At 57.9% G+C, this 19,575-nt stretch overlaps 1 protein-coding gene across 2 annotated transcripts; it reads right to left on the reverse strand.

Moving 5' to 3' along the window:
- Positions 1–1,185: 1,185 nt before the first annotated feature.
- On the reverse strand, positions 1,186–17,909 carry SPDEF (SAM pointed domain containing ETS transcription factor). 2 transcript variants are annotated; one of them, XM_082639754.1, is made up of 5 exons: positions 17,814–17,909; positions 7,985–8,455; positions 5,668–5,865; positions 3,963–4,109; positions 1,186–2,052 (listed from the first exon to the last, which is right to left on the reverse strand). In XM_082639754.1, the coding sequence occupies exons 2-5, from the start codon at positions 8,424–8,426 to the stop codon at positions 1,874–1,876; spliced, it is 966 nt and encodes a 321-aa protein (XP_082495880.1). In that variant the 5' UTR covers positions 8,427–8,455; positions 17,814–17,909; the 3' UTR covers positions 1,186–1,873. The 2 variants fall into 2 exon arrangements, with proteins under 2 accessions (XP_082495880.1, XP_082495879.1); XM_082639753.1 differs by lacking the exon at positions 17,814–17,909 and adding an exon at positions 4,222–4,269 and having other exon boundaries at positions 7,985–8,441.
- Positions 17,910–19,575: the final 1,666 nt, after the last annotated feature.

Here is a 19,575-nt window from a genome sequence, read left to right on the forward strand (position 1 = left end):
CCAAGCTGCTGTTTGCTCACTGCCAGGAGTAAACTGTCTTCTGAAGACAATAAAATTGCTGAGGGCAGAAGGTGCAGTACAGGGCAGCATTTAACCCTCAGTGGTCTGGGTGGCGCTGGGCTGTCTCCTGGAAGCCTGTCATCTGAAGCTAGGCGTTACAGAGGCTGAGGGCGCTGACAGAGCAGGAGGCATGGAGGGACAGAGAGAGCCCTGTCCTTGTGGGTTCAGTTCTTCGTTCTGCCGCTGATTGGCTGGGTGACTGTGAGCAAGCACTTAACTGCTCTGAGCCTCAGTTTCATCAGCTGCAAAGTAGCGTGTGGGGTGGGGGGTGACCCATACCTCCCAGTTTTGTTGGGAAGGTTAATGACAAAAAGCAGTGTAAGCACCTGGCCGCCTAGTCGGCCCTCAGGTCAGCTGAGCTGGATGAACAAACGTGAGGGGAGCATGAGGAAACCGAGTTGCTTTGCCCAGGAAGGAAGGCGGTGGGTTCCATCTCCCCCAGCACACAAATGAACACTCAGACCCACCCCTTTTTCCTGTCAGGAGCCCTGGCCCCTCACATCCAGCTTGCAGGGCTCACAGCTTCAGGGCCCCTGAGGAGGTCTGTGGCTTCTCTCAAGAGAGAAATTGCCAGCAAGCCAACCTCTCTTCCACTCTTGTTTGCTGCAGAGCCAGTGTCCCATGAGGAAGACTGAAGGCCCCATCCTCTCCCACAGCCCTGCCGCCCAACCCAGAGCCCCTTCAGTTGGCCAAGCAGAGGCAAGGGCTGTGGACCCCCTCACAAGAGGGGCAGCCCTTGGCCCACCCCAGGGGAAAGTCCTGATCTACAGCAGAGCAGGAGGATGGGAAGGACGCCACCATCTCTCTGGTCCTGCCGTAGACCCTTTTCAGCCCCAGCCCACGCCCTCCTTCCAGCCGACACCAGGTCAGGGGAGATGAGGGCCAGTCCAGCCCCTCGTTGGCCTTGAGGACTCACTGCCTCTCTCTCACTGCTTCTACCAATCAACTGCCTCTTTCCTTTTAGGCTCAGCTCAATGCCACCTCCCCCAGGAAGCCTCCCTTGACCACCCCAGGCCCCTGTGACCACAACCTTTTGAGCATTGATGGCCTCCAGGCTGTGCCACTCCCTCACCGTATGTAGGACACTGGGGCCATGTCAATTCTCTAGTATCTTTTTTTTTTTTTTTTTTTTTGTGGTACGCGTGCCTCTCACTGTTGTGGCCTCTCCCATTGCGGAGCACAGGCTCCGGACACGCAGGCTCGGTGGCCATGGCTCACGGGCCCAGCCACTCCGCGGCATGTGGGATCCTCTCAGACCGGGGCACGAACCCGTGTCCCCTGCATCGGCAGGCGGACTCTCAACCACTGCGCCACCAGGGAAGCCCTCTAGTATCTTTATTATCCGTCCCCAGGGCACCCCTGGCTTCCCAACTTGGGGGTGTAGACGTCCCCACACCATGCCAGGCACGGTACAGAATGGGTGGCAGAGGGCACTGGACTGCGAGTGGCCTTGACCAAGTCACTGCCGTTCTGTTGGCTCTGCTCTGGAACTTCTGGGGTCAGAGGCTGGGTGGAGGGAGGGCCTTCCCTGGGGTGCCATGAACACTGAGAACAGCCCTGGCTTCCCCCGTCCTCCACTGGACTGGGCACAGGAGCAGTCAGGCCCAAGGAGAAAGCACACCCACCCCAGGGTCCCTCGGGCCCCAGAGAGCTCACTGACACCCGTGGAGCGAGGGGCCATCCCCTCCCTGACCTTGAACTCCGGATGCCAGCAGACTGCCCTGTCCCCCAGCTCAGGGTCTGGCTGAGGCAGGGAAGGCAGGAGGGAGGTCTGGCGAGGGCAAGGTTCGGGCCCGGGGCCTGGCCGCAGCACTCAGATGGGGTGCACGAACTGGTAGACCAGGCGCTGGGAGATGTCCGGCTTGCGGATGATGCCCTTCTTGTAATACTGGCGGATGGAGCGGCTCAGCTTGTCGTAGTTCATGGCGGGGCGGTTCTTGCGGATGCCCCACAGCCGGGCCACCTGCGCGGAGTCCTCGATTTTGAAGATGCCTGGGGCAGCAGGAGGGCCCAGAGAGAGCCAGCAGTGCCGGCGGGGCGGCAGGAAGGAGAAAGACCAAGACCAGCCGGTCAGTCTCTCGCAGCCAGGGGAGCTAGAGTCGCCCGGGGTAGGGCCAGGCGGTGGGCCACGATACCTTCTCCCATGGTTGTGGTGAGGGTTAAAGGAACATGTGGGAAGGGTGTTCCACAGGGCCCAGGAAGTGGTAAATCCTACCACGGACTCACAGACCTCCTGGTGCAGGGTGAACCTGCGTATGCTGGTTGGCGACTTGGGGCCCTGAGGGCCTGATCCTTGCCAGCCTCTGCTCCTAAGCGTGGGGTGTGCACACCCTACGCAGAAGCCCTGCGGGGCTCTGGGCTGCGGACACGGCTCATTTGGCAAGGTCACCCGTGCAGTTCCCGAGCCTGAAAGACCTCTTTGCGATTCTCAGACACTTCAGCCCACACAGCCCTTTCTGGAAGGATTAATTGGTAGGAGATGGTGGAAAGAATGGATCTGGAGCCAGGCTGACCTGGGCTGGAATCCTGTCTCTGCCATTTTCTACCTTTAGAAGTTGTCTGAGACCCCGTTTTCTTGTCCATAAGGGGGGGTTGTAGTGATCACCATGTCGTTGAGTGGGTACAGAAAGCGCAGAGCCCGAAGGAAGTACCCCTTAGGATGAACTATTACTCATTAATACCCCCAGTTCTCATTCTAAACCACCTGGCAAAGCCCAGGTCAGCACACCCTCTCCAGGCAGGCTTCCCAGACCACCCCGCCCTCCCTGATCTCCCTGCCCTCATGGGACAGTCTCCCTGGAGTACCAGCTCAGTCTCAGTCTCAAATATACACACGGGATCACCACACCTTGTGCAGGAACTTTTCCACCCCTCCTAACCCCTTCCCGTGCTCCACACTCAGCCCCAGAGTCACTCCTCTGTGAGGCCCTCCTGGACCCAGGCACAGCTGACCCCATCACAGCCCAACACATTCTGCACACCAGCTCATTTCACTGCTGGTTCTCCTACAAGACTGTAGGTTCCTGGACGATGGGGTACCGCTGAATTCTCCCCACACCCTCAGGACACTGTAACCCTCCATAAATGTCGGCTGAGCAAGTGTGGAACCAGAGGAGGTGCTCAAGGAAGGTCTGCTGGATGAATGAATCTAGTCCATTTCACAAACATGAAGACTGGGGTCCAGGCGCCCACAGCTACTAATGGCAGGAGGGGGCCTAGAACCCAGGTTTCTTGGCTCTGAGCCTTTTCTAAAACACACACCCGCACACCATCCAGCCCTGTTGCTGTCCAATGTGGTCGCCACTAGCCACATGTGGCTCTTAGCCCTTGAAATGTGGCTGGTTTGAAGTAAGGTGTGCTGTAAGCATAAAATGTATACCAGATTTCAAAGACGTAGGAAATATCTCATTAATAATTTTTATATCGATTATATGTTGAAATTATACGAATTTATAATATTGGATTAAACAGATGTATTATTAAAATTAAATTCACCTGTTTAAAAAGATTTTTTTAAATTGTGGCTACTTGAAAATCTAATATTACCTCTGTTGCCCACACTGTATTTTTCATTGGACACCATCAGTCTCCTCCGTCAAGCTCTGATGTTTTGAGGGTAAAGACCGTGTCCAGTTCTCAGCAGAGTTTTAAGGCCCTGCTATGTCCCAGGCACTGTGTGTCACTGGGGACCCTCAACAGGTAGAGCCCAGCAGGGGAACACGCGTGGACACAGATGGCACACAGACCCTGGGCCAGTCCAATGAGAGTGCATGTGTGGCATTCAGGGCAAAGATGGGGGCAGCTCCAGCCCTCTGCCCCGCCCCCAACCCTCCCTGCCCAGCGCCTGGCAGGACCGCAGGTCCCCAGCAGCCCCCTCCCCTCCTGCCCCTGGCACTGCTCACCCTTCTCCTTGTTGAGCCACCGGATGAAGCGGCCATAGCTGTGTGGCTTCAGCAGTAGTTCCTTGAGAAACTGCCACAGGTGGATGGGCTGCCCGGAACAGGACGAGTCCACCTCGCTGTCCGTCCAGCTCTCTTCGCTGGTCGACGCTGGGCAGCCAGGGAGGGTGGCGGTGAGTGGGGAGCCCCCTTCTTCAATGGCTGCCCCAGCCCACCTCCAGACCCCAGAGCCCCGGCCGCCTCCCTGCCCTGCCCAACTCACCACAGTAGTGAATCGCCCCCAGGGACGTCCTCTCTTTCATCCAGGCCGCTGCGGGACAAAGAGAGGAAGTTGGGGACCAGAGAGACCCCCCCAGGGGAGGAGGAGGGCATTTGGGTGGAACTGTGGGGCCAGAGAAGCCCCCCCATGGCTCCCTCCCTCCTGCCAACCTGTGAAGACCAGCTGTTTACAGAGCCTCCTCCTGGAAGAAAATGTAGGATTTCGGAGCTGGGAGGGGCCTTAGAGGCCCTGCAGGCAACCCCTCGTTCAGAGAGGAGTGGAAGTCAAGCCTTGCTTTACCTCCCTTCTGTCACCTGTGAAATGGGGCTGAGACACCCCCTCACAGGTCTCACAAGGATGCAGGGTGGTGAAGCCTGCACGGTGCCCAGCATAATAAAAACACTCCCTGCCCTCCAGCTGCCAAGCTCCCGGAGCACCACCATCCCCTCCTGCTCTCCACCTGACCCCCTCCCCAGACAAGCAGTGGGAGGCGGAGGCTGCCAGCTTCTGCCCAGAGCACCACCCGGCTCATAGCCTGGCACTGTCCACTGCTCTTGCCAGACCCCGGCAAGGGGCCTGGGCTGGGGCAGGACACTGGTTTCTGGGCCATGAGAGTGGGACCTGTCCTCTTATTCACCCTGGGCCCTGAGGGGCAGGGGCCTTGACTCGTGGAGCGAGGACTGACCCCTCTGAAGTGCACGGCTCTGTGCAGGGCACACTCGGCGCCCGATAAGATTGAGACCAATTAAACATTAAGGGGTTGGCATGCAGCCATCAAAACTGGGGCAGCTGTACAGACAGTGATGGGAAACAAGATCCAAGATACGCTGTTCAGTACAGAACAGCGTGATACTCGTACTATTCATGTTAGAAGGGGGTAGAAGTCACACTTACTCTTGCTTGTATATGCATAGACTTTCCTTGGCAAGGTACTCACGAAACTGGCAACGGTGGTTGCCTCTAGGGAGGGGGATTGGGGGGCCGGGGTAGGTGGGAGGGAGGATTATTCTTCATGGTATACTGTTGTTCACGATGGTCTTTTAAAAAATCCTGCACATTTATTACCTCATTTCTTCTTTAATGAAAACAACACAAAACAAACACAAAATTTTAAAAAGGACAAAGACAAAGGACTTAGAGTATCTGATGTCCTGTGTCCCCACAGTCTAACTTCTATTTTTAACTTCCCATGTGCTCTGTCCTAAGTTCTGTGGCCTTGACCAGGGTAGGCAGTGGGTCGGGGCTGGAGAGTTCACCCAGGATCCAGGGAGGCAGCTGTCATTGGGGTTGGGATTCAGAACAGAACCCAGATTGGGACAAGGGGATGCCTACCCAGTGGAGTGTAGCCTCTGGACAGGCACGCTGACCTAACTGTTCCCCTTGGTGTCCCTGGCTTGGAGCCTGCAGTGGTGGGTAGGGGGTGGGGCATTCTACCCATGCCTGTCCTACCTGATTTCCAGATGTCCAGGTGGGCGTGCAGCACGTCCCCGCCCAGGGGCGAGCGCTGGCGGAACTGCTCCTCCGACATGGCACACAGCTCCTTACCCCCCAGCTCCTGGAAGGCCTTGCCCACGGAGGGCAGCCGGTACTGGTGCTCCGTCCACAGGAGCCACTTCTGCACGTTGCCAGGGCTCCAGTCCACAGGGTCTGGGCAAGAGACACTCCTTCAGCCCCAGAGGCTGCTTGAGGGCACCACCCCCAAGGTGGCCCCTCTGCTCTGATGGAGCCCCCATGGGAACTGGTGGCCTGGGACCATGCACTCCTGGGATGGGGCCAGGCCAGGCCACATGGGGCTTTGAGGGGCTCCGTGGAGGGGGTACCGAAGAAGGGGGCAGTGACAGGAAGGAACCAGGGCCCTTGAAGCAAACATGGCTCAGGGCAGGGCAGCCTGGGGCCTCTGCATCCCCATCTCACCTGGACCTCAGATCCTGCCAGACCCCTCCAGCCCCTCCAAAGGGCCTTTTGGGGAGCCACAGCCCTGGAGGGGACAGTGACATTAAACCAGAAACACCCAAGCTTCTTTCTTTCCCAGATGCCTCTTGCCTTCCCCAAACCCTTCAAAGAACCAGAGAAAAACCCACCAAGAATTAGCTCTACAAACCCCACTCTCCACCCACACTGTATTTTACAGATGAGGAAACCGAGGCACAGAGAGAGTTCCACTCCCTCGTCCAACACCTAACAATGGGCTGGGTGCTGGGGAGCTGCTCAGTGCACGTGCACCAAATGTGGGGGAGCGGTGGCAGGGTACAGGGTGGCCATGGGGCCAAGGCCCGGAGGCGAGCGGCTGGCTTGGTCCTATAAGTCTCCCTGGGGAGCTGCCCTGGGGTGAGCCTAGCAGGGCACGTGGGTGGTGGCCAAGCTGCGGGCACAGACACAATGGGGCCTCCAAGTGAACGCTGTGGTCTAAGCTGGGTGACCTGCAGACTGGCCTGCCCCCACTTAATAAACCCATTTTCTTCCTCAGGGTCAAAGCAATTTGTTTCTGTCCCTATTGTTTAGAGGGCAGGGCCCTCCCCTACTCGAGGTGGGAGCGGAGGCACCGTGGGAAAAGCTCCCGGGTTGGGGGCTGGCACTGGGCCACTGGAGGATGGGGCCTGGGCAGGAGCTGCCTTAAGGCGGGACCCCAGCTGGGACTACTGGGGGTCAGGGGCTGGGCCCGGGTGACTGAGGAGGAGGAGCCAGGCCTGAGTGATGCCTGAAGACCCTTCCTGTGTGGGAGCCTCAGATGCCAGGGCCCAAAGGCCAAGGAGATGGGTCAGGCTTGCCCAAAGCTGGAGAGATGATGGAGGGACAGGGGACTGGAGACCCAGCAGCCCCTCAACCAGTAGCATAAGCTCCGTAACCACACCTTCCAGGCCCTCGCAGACACGTGCCTGGTCTCCTGATGTGCCCCCCTCATCAGAGCCCTCATCCCCACTGGACCAGTGATACATTATCCTATTTATTTATGATCTGTTTCGTCACTGTAACATTAGCTTCGTGAACGAAGGAGACTTTGTGCTATGTTCACGCTGAATTCCCCAGTGCTAGAACAGGGCCTGGTATATTAAGTTATTGTTTATTGAGCATCGATTATGTACAAGGTAACATCCTAGGAACTGGGGATGTAGCAGTGAACAAAACAAATGAAAATCCCTGTCCTTTGGGCATGTACATTCCAGTGGGGGAAAGAGTCAGTAAACAAGATAAATATGCAGCATATCAGACGGTAGGAAATGTGAGAGAAATAAAGCAGGTTGGAGGAATAAGACGTGGGGGTATGGGGAGCAATTTCAATAGAGGGGTCAGGAAAGGCCTCATCAAGATGGTGCTATTTGAATCAAGACCTGAAGGAGGTGAGGGGTGAGCCAGGTAGGTATGTGGGGGAAGAGTGCTCTGGGTTGAGGGACCAGCAAGTGCAAAGGTCCTGAGGTGTGTGTGTTGCGGTAACAGCAGAGGCAGGAGTGGCTGGAGCAGAGTGAATAAGGGGAGAGTGGATTTAAGTATGAGAGGAGGAGGTGGGCCAGATGGTGTAGAGCTCGTATTTGCTTCTACCCGGCACCTACCAAGTGGGGACACTGGGCTGGTGCAGTTGGGGCACAGAGAGAGTGGGAACCTTGGATCCCAGGCTCACAGCTGCTGTGTGTTAGGGGCTGAGTGTACGTGTAGAAGCACCAGCATCTCTGGGGGTGACCACAGTGCACCAGGCGGTGCCCCCACACCTCCCTGTGACCTCCGCTGGCCCGTGTCCCCCTGGCGGAGGGGGGCGTGAGTAGGGGCTCACCTGCTGTGATGTTGAGCAGCTTGCAGGCCGTCTCGATGTCCTTGAGCACCTCGCCCACCACCATGGACTGCACCTGCTCCAGTGAATGCTCCTCCAGGGTCAGCCCACCTGGCACCAGGTCCAGGCTGCCCCCCGGGGCTTGGCTGTCGATGACAGGGCACTGCTCGGGCTCGTCGGGCGGCTCCTCCCGAGTGCTGGCCCCGGGGCCCTTGGCCACCCAGCTGCTGTCCTCGGAGTACAGCATGTCGAAGTAGGAGAGGTAGAAGGTGGACAGGCCCTGCTCAGGTGTGGCAGGTGGGCTGGGGCTCCAGTCCTGTCTCTCGGGCCCCATTGCCCCTGCCCCCACTGCCACCTTCTCCAGGCCAGTCCGTAGCACATTGTCGGGGGGCAGCAGGAGGCGGCTCGGGGGGACGCCACTCAGGCCCGGGCTGGCGCTGCCCATGTCGCTGCTGCTTGGGCTGGCGGCTGCGTCTACAGAAATAAAAAAGGAAGGAGAGTCAGGTCCTGGCTGCTTCCCCATCCCCATGGGGGCTGCTAAGCTGGTTACAGAGATGAGGAGCCCAGCGGGCAGTGGCTGGGCCTGGGAGAGAGTTGGGGCTTCCGGGTCACTGGGCAGCTAGGACAGGGCTGGGCAGACAGGTCTTGTGGCTGGAAAGCCAGTGGGGTGGGAGTGGGGGCAAGACTGTAAACAGACAGCTCCCTTACTCCCCAGGGAAGCCAGGTTGGCTGCGAGGAGCAAATCTTTACACGTGTAGCCTGTTTAAAACAATCTTCTGAGGTTCTTGACCTCTTTCAGTCCTCACAATGGAAGGCACGATTAGTCCCATTTGGCAGATGAGCAAACTGAGGCCTGGACAAGAAGTCTTTAATATCCAGCCCTCTGTCCCTGGGCCGGCCCCCACCCAGATCCCAGTCCCCTGTCCTGTCGAGGAAGCTCCTTCTAAGAGCTAACCTAATCTTTTCTGCTGTGGCAAAGCTTGTTTTCTTTTACTCTGCCCTTGGAGGGGGTAGGGAAGGGAGAAGGTCACCATCATCTCCACCAGCCTGGTGAAGAATGGAAGGAGCAAGTGAAGGTGTGGCAGGGTAGAATCTCCTCCCAGGTTGGGGAGGCAGGCCCCCTTCCTCTCCCACAGGGCCACTTGGGGGGTGCGAATAAATTCCCAGCCTAACGCTGAGGTGGTCACTGAACAACAACGTACAGGTGTGCTTGGCCCCGCCCCTACTCAGGGCTGGGTTCCTGGTACCCACCCTCCTTGTCCTTTCCTGAAAGGTGCTTCCCCAGCCCCTCCTAGCTCCCAGGCCCTCTTCTCTCCCCTCACGCCCAGAAGAACTCACAGCTCCCAAGGTGGGAGGTGCCAGGTGCAGACCTACAGGCCCACTTTCCCCACAGCTGCAGGGGCTGGTCAGAAGGCCCAGGCCCTGGGGGACAAATGAGTCCCTCAGCAAGTCAGACCCCACTCCTACCTGCCGCCCCAATGCCTCCCAAGGGGCACCATTTGGTCTCAACACGAGGAACTACAGTGTCCCTCCCCATGGGTCCCCAGGCTCTGCTTCCCCTGGACCCTTTTCTCTGAGCCCCATATTGGAGTCCGTGGTTTGGGTGAGGCAGGGAACTTGCGAGATGTACATACACCAAAGAACTGGGGTCCCTGGGAAATTTCCATGATTTGTGGGCTCAAAACTCAAGAATAAACCAGGACAGAGGTGGAAGATTACCAACAACATATGTTCCCCATAATGCAGGGGATCATTCCAAAAGGAGGAAAGGAGCAGATAAACCTGTTAAGGGCAAGTTAATGTGTGTCCTTTCTTGGGTGTATTTACATTTTAAACAGTGTTTTCTCAAAATGTGGTGCCGGGACCAGCCGCATCAGCACCACCTAGGAACTTCTGAGGAACTTGAATTCTCAGGCCCACATCAGAGCTACTGAATCAGAAGCTCCGGGGCGGGGAAAGTGGGGCAGGGGGCGGCCCAGCAATGCATTTCTTTCTTCCTTTCTTTCTTTTTGGCTGCGCTGCACTGCTTGTGGGAACTTCGTTCCCTGATCATTGAACCTGGGCCCCCAGCCATGGAAGCACAGAGTCCTAACCGCTGTACCGCCAGGGAATTCCTAGCAATGCGTTTCTCCAGGTCCGTTGGGTGATTCTGATGAGTGTTCAAGTTTTCAAATTGCTGCTTTGAAGGCATCTGGCCAGTAAGAGGGGTAGGCTTTACTGGAAGGACTGGTAGACTCTCTAACGGTGGCATTTGCTGCGCTGCACCGGGACCATGGGGCGGGGGCTCCCTGGCCCTTCTCCAGTCACCTCGTGAGACTGACTTGCTCAGCCTCAACGTGCAGGTGAGGCAGAGAGAGAACCCCGTTTGGAAGGCTCTGGCTTCTCTAGGGCTGCGGCTAGTGCAACTGCGTACAACTCAGAAAATGATGCCCTTTTCTCTCTGGGTGGCGTGGCTCGGTGAATGGAGCCCAAGTGGAACCTCAGCTCACCCTTGGCCCCCATCTTGTGCAGTGCCCAACCTTCCCAACTGTACACGGCGGCCCTGCTTTTCCGTGGAGGAGAGAACGCAAGAAAGAGAGAAGAGTGTTTGTTCACTTTCATTTTGCATCTCCCTTTCAAGGGCTCCTTTAAGTGACAAGGAAGGAGAGGTCAGGGTGGGGTGGGGTGGGCAGGGACCGGGGAGCCGGGCTTATGGGGGACAGAGGGCAGGCCTGGAATCATTTCAAGTCCTTCTGTGCAAACACACGTGTGTGCTGTGGGTCTACGTTATTTACCCAGGCAGAGCCAACAGCCCGCTCTATCCCTGGGTCCCTGCCCCAGCCTGTGCCCACACCCTACCCCCTGGGTGGCCCCACCCCTGAAGAACCCCTCTCAACCCCACCCTTCCCTCATCACCCTCTTCCTGCTTCCCGCCCCATCCACGTCCCCAGAACTCCCCGGCCTGCCACGTTAGGACAGTCCCTGCCAACACCTTGGGCCGGGTGCCAGGGAGATGGAACCTTTCCCAAGAAGCAGGGGAACTTGCTTCCCTCGTGGCCCTCCTGTTTGCTTGGCCTCGGCCACAGGTAGGATGGGAGGCAGCTGCTGTGTTTCGGGGCACAGTGGTGTGAGGGGTCAGTGAGGATGAATGGGCAGGGCAGGTGGCAGCATTTGCCAGGTGGGCACGTGATGACACATCCCTGACACATTTGTCAAGTGAGCTTTGAAGCCCTTGACTTCGTTCCCCACCGGGAGAGCGGCAGCTCAGGCCTTAGGCTCATTCCTACGATGTGGTGGGGAAGTTATGGTGCAGAGAACTAAACGACTTACGGCTCCTGGCCCGCGGCTCCTTCACCAGCAGAAAACTCCCACCTCCTCCTCCACACCCCACATTCCAGCTCCCCGTCACCTTGCTCCTAAATGCCAAGGAACCTGCTCTCTACCAAGGCTTGGTCCCAGCTCCAACACCTACCTAGTGAAAAAAACAGTTAATGATTAACCATGCGGCAGGAGGCAACAGCCGATTGTCCGCAGGTGGGGAGGTGGTGCAGAAGGCTCGGACCCCGGCCGCCCAGCGTGGGGGACCTGGGTTTACTGATCAGGGAGCCAGGGGCTGATGTGCCCAGCCTGCATCCCTGGCACCTCCTCCAGCTGCTAGGACTGGACTTGGGAGGGAAGAGAACACACGGGGAGCACCTCCTGGGCCCAGAGCATTGGTACATGTTACCCTTTTACTACCCACAGGGAACTCGAGAGCCCTGTTTTATAGATGTGGACTGTGAGGCTCAGAGAGGTTGTGCAGCCTGCCCGAGGTCCCCAGCTGGCCATGTGCGGGCTCTGCTCATTGTACCACGTTCCCTCTGAGGCTCCGGACGGTCCCATCTTCCCAGGTTCCTGCCCCCCTCCTGATCAGGCAGCTTGATCCTCCAAAGTTCATGCCCGCCTCCTAACTGCTCACTCCACTGCACTGTCAAGTTCATTTCCCTCCAAAACCCTTTCATCAGGCACCCCTGGGCTCTAGAACCTCCCATGGTTCCCCACTGCCTGCCCTGCCTGATCCCAGTGGCTGGCGCCTACCTCTGAGCCAGATAATCAGAGCTGGAGGGGACCGTACACTATGTGATCCCTATAGATGGGAGCAGTGAAGGCCAGAGCGGGAAACGGATGTATTCAGTGGTTAGGGGCAGGGTCTGGACCAGAACCAGAGATCAACATGGTGACCACATATCCAGGCTCTGATGAGAACGGTGCTTCTCCCTTGGCCCCTGTGCTGTGGGAATGACATGGCTATTTTCTCTTGTTTTGTCATCCCCCTGCCCAAGATGCCCCTTCCTTCTCATCACAGTTTAGCCCAAAGCCCTCCTCCCCCAGGGAGCCGTCCCCAGCAGCTTTCTCCTCTGACTTTCCAGCTCTCTCCATCTGTGCCATGCAATTCAGCCATGATTACATTCATGGGTGATTGTCTACCCATGGGGACACATGTGCCCTGGGAAAATAAGGCTCAGAGAGTGGCAGGGATGTGTCCACTGTCACACAGCAGAGCCAGGACCACTGCACCATAGGCCTAGGGTCCTGGGACAAGCCCAGGCTTTACCAGGTCCAGGTCCCTCCTGACAGCCTCTGGCCCCGAGGGGCTGCCCGTCTCCTGAGCGATGGCTCCAGCTCCCAAACCTCGAGCTGATCTTTTCTGGATTAAGCCACGTGTCTGGATTAAGGCTCAGCATGTCCTGCCTCCCTCCTGCCTCAGAGGCACTGGCTCTGACTCCAGATAAAGAAATTTGGTAACAGCTGGCGGAGGCCAAGGCCCAGAAACGGGGCGGATTCGCAGGGTAGCAGCCAGAGGGATTAGCCATCTGGGCCACTTCTTTTCAGTGCCTCGCATTCTCCCAGGAAGGCAGAGCAAGGAGAGAAGGCAGAGGGACCCAAAGTTAGAGACTTACGGCAGCTGTTTCCTGCCCCTTGGGAGGCAACTCCCCGGCCTCCCGGTTCTCACTCCCATCCTGACATGCAAAAGATGCGCAGATATCTCCTGAAACCACAGCCCCAGGGAAATGGCGTTGCCAGAGTCTTTACTAAGGCCCTGGGCTGTCTTGGGGTTGGAGCCTGTCTCTCACGTCCTGCTCAGTCCAGGCTCAGATCTTACCCCCAAGGGGGTGGTGGGTAGGGTAAATATGCCTGAGCCTCCACCTCAATCCTGAGACACAACCTTAGTCTGCCCAGAGCCCAGCACCCCAGCCACAGGCCCTGTGAGAAGAGCGCTGAGGGCGAGAGGCTGGGGCCAGGGTGAGACAGAGCCTGCCACTCTGCGCAGAGCCGCCTACTCCACCAACTGGGGGCAGACCTCCTCCAGTTTCCCCACTGCTGTCAGCCCTTCCCTCCCTCCCTCCAAACCTCTGGGCCTGCATTCATGGGTCGGAATCAGGGGGCTTTGGGGGTGCGATCAGGACCTGGCCAGGAGCCATGCAGAGTGGGCAGGGGCCACATGGGCCTGTCCCCCCAACCCCCAGTCAGCTGGTCAGCACCTTGGAGAGAAGCCGGGCCTGCCCAATCCAGTGCCCTGGGCCTGCCTGCACCTGTCTAGCTTCCTTGAACCCTCCCTGCCTCTGGCCTCAGCCTTTCTGCACCCCTAGACATTCCCTTCCCACGCTGCTACTCCCCCTCCAGCCCCCTCACTGCTCCGTGGACAACTCCTGCCCTCCCATGAAAACTCAGCTCCCTTGTCCTTTGAAACTGCTCTTCATACTAGCTGGATCCAGGGAATTCCCTGGCGGTCCAGTGGTTAGGACTCCACGCTTTCATTGCTGAGGGCGCAGGTTTGATCCCTGGTCAGGGAACTAAGATCCCACATGCCGCGTGGCACAGGCAAAAAAGAAAAGAAACTAGCTGGATCCAATTAGCAGGAGCAAAGTTTCAACTTGGGAAGATTTAACTTGGGGAGCCAGCCCACGGGCCCAGGGAGACTTGGGAGTAGGGAGTTAGGGAACAGGGCCAGGTAGCAGGAGGATGGGGGACAGGAAACAAATGAGTCGGGGAACATCAAGGAATTATGGTCAGCTCTGGTTTGCTCCCAGTTCCCAGGGGCAGCCAGGAGGCTGAAGGCATGTTTATACCAGCAGTATCTCCCATTTGCTCCCTTGGTGTGGGTACCATGGGCATCCAACCCTCCCAATCCCCCCACACACACCCCGCCACTGACATCGCCTCCAACTCTTCCAGGGACAAGGTGAAGTCCAACTAAATAAACTGCTCGGGCTCTCCCACTGTCTTCTGGGGCACTGGTGCAGCCAGGATTATTCCCACCTGACAGGCAGGGGGCGGTGGCTGCCTCAGGGCATGTGTCCATGGTGACCGGGCAGGGATTGGAACTCAAGGTGCCCTCTTTCCAGATGGTGCTGATGACTTGGCATTTTCCGACCTCTAGGATCACTCCTGCTGACCACCCCTGTCGCCTCGCTCAGGCTACCTGCGGGCCCAGCCCTAGAAAACCCCAGCCCCACAAAAGTCACACTGGGGGGGTCTGGGTGGCACCGATGCCTGAAGCCTGGAGGTACAGGGACCCACTTCAGCCCCAAGCTCACCCCTGTATTTGAGTTTGCTCCAAAGGGTGTGTGGTCTGGAAAGAACTCGAGGCCTCAGCATCTGGAGATGTGGATTCATATTCTGCCCTGTTCCCACCATATGTAAGGCCCTGGGCGGCCCCTGGTCCCCTCTGGGCCTCAGTCTCCTCCTCTGTTCTCCCACTGGCTAAGTCATCTCCCAGAGCTTTTCTGGCCCAGACACTGTCTGGAGTCTATGACCCCATGACCTCCATCTTACCCGTCAGCCTGACTTGGAATGGAAGTCAGAGGCAGGAAGAGCTGGATCTCAGCAACCCTCAGACCAACTCACTGCCCCAAGAGCAGAGACCTGGGCCCCACCCCTGTCACCAGTCCCAGGTGCTGGGACCCTAACCCAGACTGTCACTCCCGGACCCCTCTCCTCAACCCCAGAGCTGGAGGGAAAAGGAAGGGCCCCTTCGATTCTGGTGGTGCCCAGAGAAACCTCATTACTCCTTTCTACAGCCCGGGGTGGGCTCTGGTCCATTAGGCCCCCACCAGAGGCCCTGGGCTGGAAGGAGTGATCCAGAGGGAAGAGGAGGCTCACCTTCCCCTAGTCCGGAGGCCCCTGAGAAGTGGGAGAGGAGAATCTGGCAGGGGGCACCTCCTGGGCTGGGAACATGCAAACGAGGCAGGGGAAGGAGCTTGGCATTAAATGTCAGGAAGAGCCCAGGGCAACTCGGCTTATGCAAAGTTTGCTTTGGGAAGAGTTGTTCCACCTGACAAGTCACTCACCTGGCTGGGGGCACAGGGTGGGGCATGAAATGTGGTGTGGGTGGGGGCAGGGGGAGGGTCCCACACTGTTTGGAGCCCTGACTCCCTGCTCTCTAGGTCTGGCACAGGGGCAAGAGACTCAGTTGTCCCATCTATTGAATGGTCTGTCAAGAGCATGTCTTAAAGGGTTTGTGGTGATTGAGGGGGAGGGCAAATGGAAATTCCTTGTGAATTATGATGGGCTGAGCAGGCATGAAGGTGGCACCTGGGAGCAGGTGAGGGGATGGGGCTGGAGAAGAGGGGAGGGAAAGGTAATAAGGTGAAGAGTGAGGGGAATAAAGGAAGAAGCAGGTGATGATGGTGGAGGGAGGGGCAGGGCCAAAGGGTGGAGTCTGGGGGAGAGCTGAAAACGGTGGTGGGAGAGGCCTGGACATTGCTCCGAGGTCAGCCTGCTCTCTAGCCCAGACCAGGGCAGCTGCTGGCCTCACTCACTCCTCCCTGGCCTCTAGGAGGAGCCAGAGCCAGAGTCCCCTACCTCCCCTGACCTCACTCAGCCTCGGAGACAAGGCTGGGAAAGCACACAAGTCTTGTAAAGCTGGCAAATCCAGACGGACAGCCTGCCTCCACCAGCTCCTACACAGCCTTCAAAACCCCACTCCGGGTTGCCTCTTCCATGAAGCCTCCTTTAAGAAAGGAGGCCACCTTGTCCAACCCTCTCATTTCACAGACAAGGAGCTGCAAGTGCAGGGAGGAAAAGTGACTTGCCTAGGGTCACACACTGTGGGTCCTAACCCGCCCCTTCTTGCCCTCCACCAGAGGGCCTTGTCCCCAGGTTATACTCAAGCTGCACCAAGTCGTTTAGCACAAAGTTGTGCTCTAGTTGTTTCAGGGTTATTAATGTTATAACTGCAGTAACCTCAGTGGCAGACAGTGGGTTCTCCTGGTTCTTCTACTTACTGCCAGCATCACACATTCTGCATTGACTGAGCATCTACTGAGTGCCACCCTGTTCTCTCAGGCTCGGTTGACAAGAGAAGTTCTATCTAATTCAGAGGGTCCTTGTGACAACCAAATGACATCGCATCTGCCAACATGTTTTATAATCAGTAATACAATAACCAAGTCTGGCAGGGACTGAGTTTTCAGCTCTGGGACCCTCACAGCGTCTGTCAGGCTCTCAAAGGGGAGGGTGGTCCGCCACCCCACGAGACCACCCCAACCTCCCTGGGAGCTCTGAGGATGCTCCTTCTCCCCGAAGTTCCCTGAGTTGGGGGTGGGGAGGCTCCAAGCTGGGGGTTCCTGGCTCCAGCCTCTCCCCCAGGTGGGCAGGGGTCTAGTGGGACTGGCCAGCCAGGCTGAGCCGTGGCCTGGGCACCCGCATCTGGTGGGGGGGTCTCCTGCCCATCCCTGCCCGCCACTTTGGGACTGGGGCAGCTCGGATGCCTGTTTGCTTTGTTACTCAGCCGAGCAGCTGGTGCGGGGAGATGTTGCTTTACTGGGGGTTGCTGTGAAGCCGTTTATTGGGGAGGTGGGGGCAGGAAATGAGGCCAAGTCCCAGCCCTAAGCAAGAAAGAGCAGAAAGGCCATGACCATCATACAGGGGACAGGCCACTCGACGCCTGTGGCCTGGGTGCGGGCTGCTGGCTGGGCCCAGAGGGCAGCGAGGTGAGAGGCCCGGGGCTGGCTCAGGGTGCTTCCCCCTCCCCAACATGCACAAGCACGCACGCATGCACACACCTTGTCCAGCCTAGGGGGAGCCCCCAGCCATCCAGACCCTTCAGCTTTCTACCCTGTCATCCTCACCACCCACTTCCCTCTCTCCCCACAGGAGGCATCCGGCAAATCTAGAAATGAGCACCTTCAAGCACCCCTGTCCCCGCCGCCAACCCATTTCTTTCCTCACGTGCCCAGACTCCGGTCCACAGGCCCCACGCTTCCCTGGGAACCCAAGCACCCAGGTGGTTACTCCCCAGCTTCCCAGATCCCCTGGCTCCTGTGCCCACCACTGCCCCACCCAGCCCCTGGGCTCTGGGACTGTACCCCCTGCTGCAACCTGGACCCTGGCCCTGGCCTTGAGCCTCTAGGCTCCAGCAAACCCCTGCCAACTCGTGACTAGGCCCCAGAGAGACCCTTCCCTTGGCAGAGCAGCTGTGGCTGGCAGTAGCAGAAAGGCTGCTTGTGTTTCGTTAGCCAAGCAGAACTGGCCCGGTCTCAGGGCTGCGGCTCCGCACCTACAAAGCTGCCTCCCCTCAGGCTGGACAAGGCTGGGCTCAATGTGGAGCCCAGATGGGGTCATCACAGACATGGGGTACCCCAGGCCTCTCCAGGCCAGGGGGGCTCACCCGGGCTCTGGGGTCAGCCCAGGGAGGCAGACTGGGCAGAATGCAGAGGAATCAGGGGCTTCTGAAGGTGAAGGACCCAGATCAGGGTCACTGATGCCCAGGAGACCAGTTCTGGCTTTGAAAGAACCCTCAACCACCCACCTCCCCACTGCTGGCAGGGGAAGGCCCCCATGGCAGGGCACTGCCCCCCACCAGACTTACCCGTTAGCTGCCTGGTGCCCAAGGAGTCGTCTGCTGCAGTGCCAACCTCGGGGGCCAGGAGGAGGCGTGGGCAGCTTGGGCCACTGCTGGGTCTCAGCCAGGCATCTGGGGGGCCAGTGGTACCAGGGGCCAGCAGGGCTGGGGTCAGAGGTGGCAATCGGGTGGGCCGCTGGGGGCCTGGCCACCCTCGAGGTGTGGCCCTCTGAGGTCTCAGGGCTGTGTGCCCTTGTAGGGAGCCCCCTGCCCCCAGCCCAGGGCCACCTGCTGGCACCACAGCAAGACCCAGCCAGAGGGGCTTACGAGGGAGGCCACGGTGGGCTCAGGGGACTGGGTCTGCGGGGCAGTGTGGACACGGGCGGAGTGCAGGAATGTGCTGGGAGGAAGTCAGGCAGCAAGAGATGAAGAGTTGGCCGGGGCCTGATTTCCCATTATAAGTAATCCTTCCTTATTTACCTGAACAAATACGCTCCCTGCTTACCTCAGGCCACAGGCGGGCTCCTGGTTAACCCTTGCAGGCCTCTGCCTCCTTGCTGGGGGACCCACACCCTGGCAGCCAGGGAACTCACTCACTCACTCATTCATTCATTCACTCACTCGTTCATTAGTTGATGCATAGCTACAGAGCTCATCTCATGTGCAAGGCACTGGGGCTATATTGACAGGGATCAGCCAAGGGTGGGGGACATTTGAGCAAGCAACACTGGAAAAAGCCCAGTGGAGGGCTGTGGGAGAACAATGAGGGTGGGCAACTGGCAAGGGAGATCAGTGAGGGCTTCCTGGAGGAGGTGTTATCTGGCTCCCCAGGTCAGGGATGGAGGGAGCTTTCGGAAAACCCTGGGGAAAGGGACCTGAGGCTCATGGGCTCACCCACCCCATGCTCTCTGTGCCCCACAGGCCTGGCACAGGCTTGTCATACACTGGTGCTCAGGAAGGATTGGTAGCTCGCTTTCCCAGGCCCGGAGAGGCGGTCAGCCAGCAGCAGCTTGCTCTCCACAGTCCCTGTAGGGGGAGGCAAGGAGGTACCCAAGCCCAGGCACCCACTGCCCAGGCTCCTCCACCTCCACGAGTCCAAGGAAGGTCGTGTAGCTGAGCTCTCAAAGCTCCTTCCTCATCCTGCCAGGTGGGTTGAGGGCTGTCCCCTGAGGGCAGAGTCTGGCATTTCCTTCCTCTGGATCACCTTAGAAGGGCGCAGAGCATCTGCAACCCCCATGCTTTCAGATGGAGGCGTTTTAGTGTTATTTTCCAATTTCAGAAGTAATTGTGTGACTGCCTACAGTATGAGTATTCTAGGGCTTCAGGAAGATTCCAGGGTCTTCAGAACTAGCCCCCTCACCTTAACCGATGCCAAATTTCTCCAACATATGGTTGCACTTTTCACCCTGGACAGCCTATGCTTAGGTGTTATCAGAGTTATCAGAGTCGTTCCCCAGAGAAGGTTGAGGTGGGATGGGATGGAGGTCAGGGAGGTAACACAAGGTCCTAAAGTGGCTACAGTTGACCATCCCAGCCCTCCAGGATCAAGCAAAAAAGAAAGACCTCCTACATTCCCAGGCGGGACCTCCTCTCCACTCTCACAGAAGCTTGTGCTTATATCAGCACTCTGATGCAGTAATACTAATGGCCACTGAGCACTTATTATATGCCAGGCACTGTTCATAGCTCATGAGATACTAAGGTATTAATCATATTAGTACTATAACATGGGTAAGTACAAGGAGTATCCAATAAATGCTTATTGAAGGGGTGGGGTATCAGAGATAGT

Source organism: Mesoplodon mirus (genome assembly GCF_964341445.2).
Source record: "Mesoplodon mirus genome assembly, chromosome: 12".
Taxonomy (NCBI): domain Eukaryota; kingdom Metazoa; phylum Chordata; class Mammalia; order Artiodactyla; family Ziphiidae; genus Mesoplodon; species Mesoplodon mirus.

Excerpts from the sequence above, each read along its gene's own strand:
- SPDEF (XM_082639753.1), bottom strand. The coding sequence starts at position 8,426 with ATGGGCAGCGCCAGCCCGGGCCTGAGTGGCGTCCCCCCGAGCCGCCTC. Across the intron at positions 5,866-7,984 it reads GCTGCTCAACATCACAGCAG|ACCCTGTGGACTGGAGCCCT; the intron begins GTGAGCCCCTAC and ends TCTCTTGCCCAG. Across the intron at positions 4,110-4,221 it reads GGGGGCGATTCACTACTGTG|CGTCGACCAGCGAAGAGAGC; the intron begins GTGAGTTGGGCA and ends CTGGCTGCCCAG.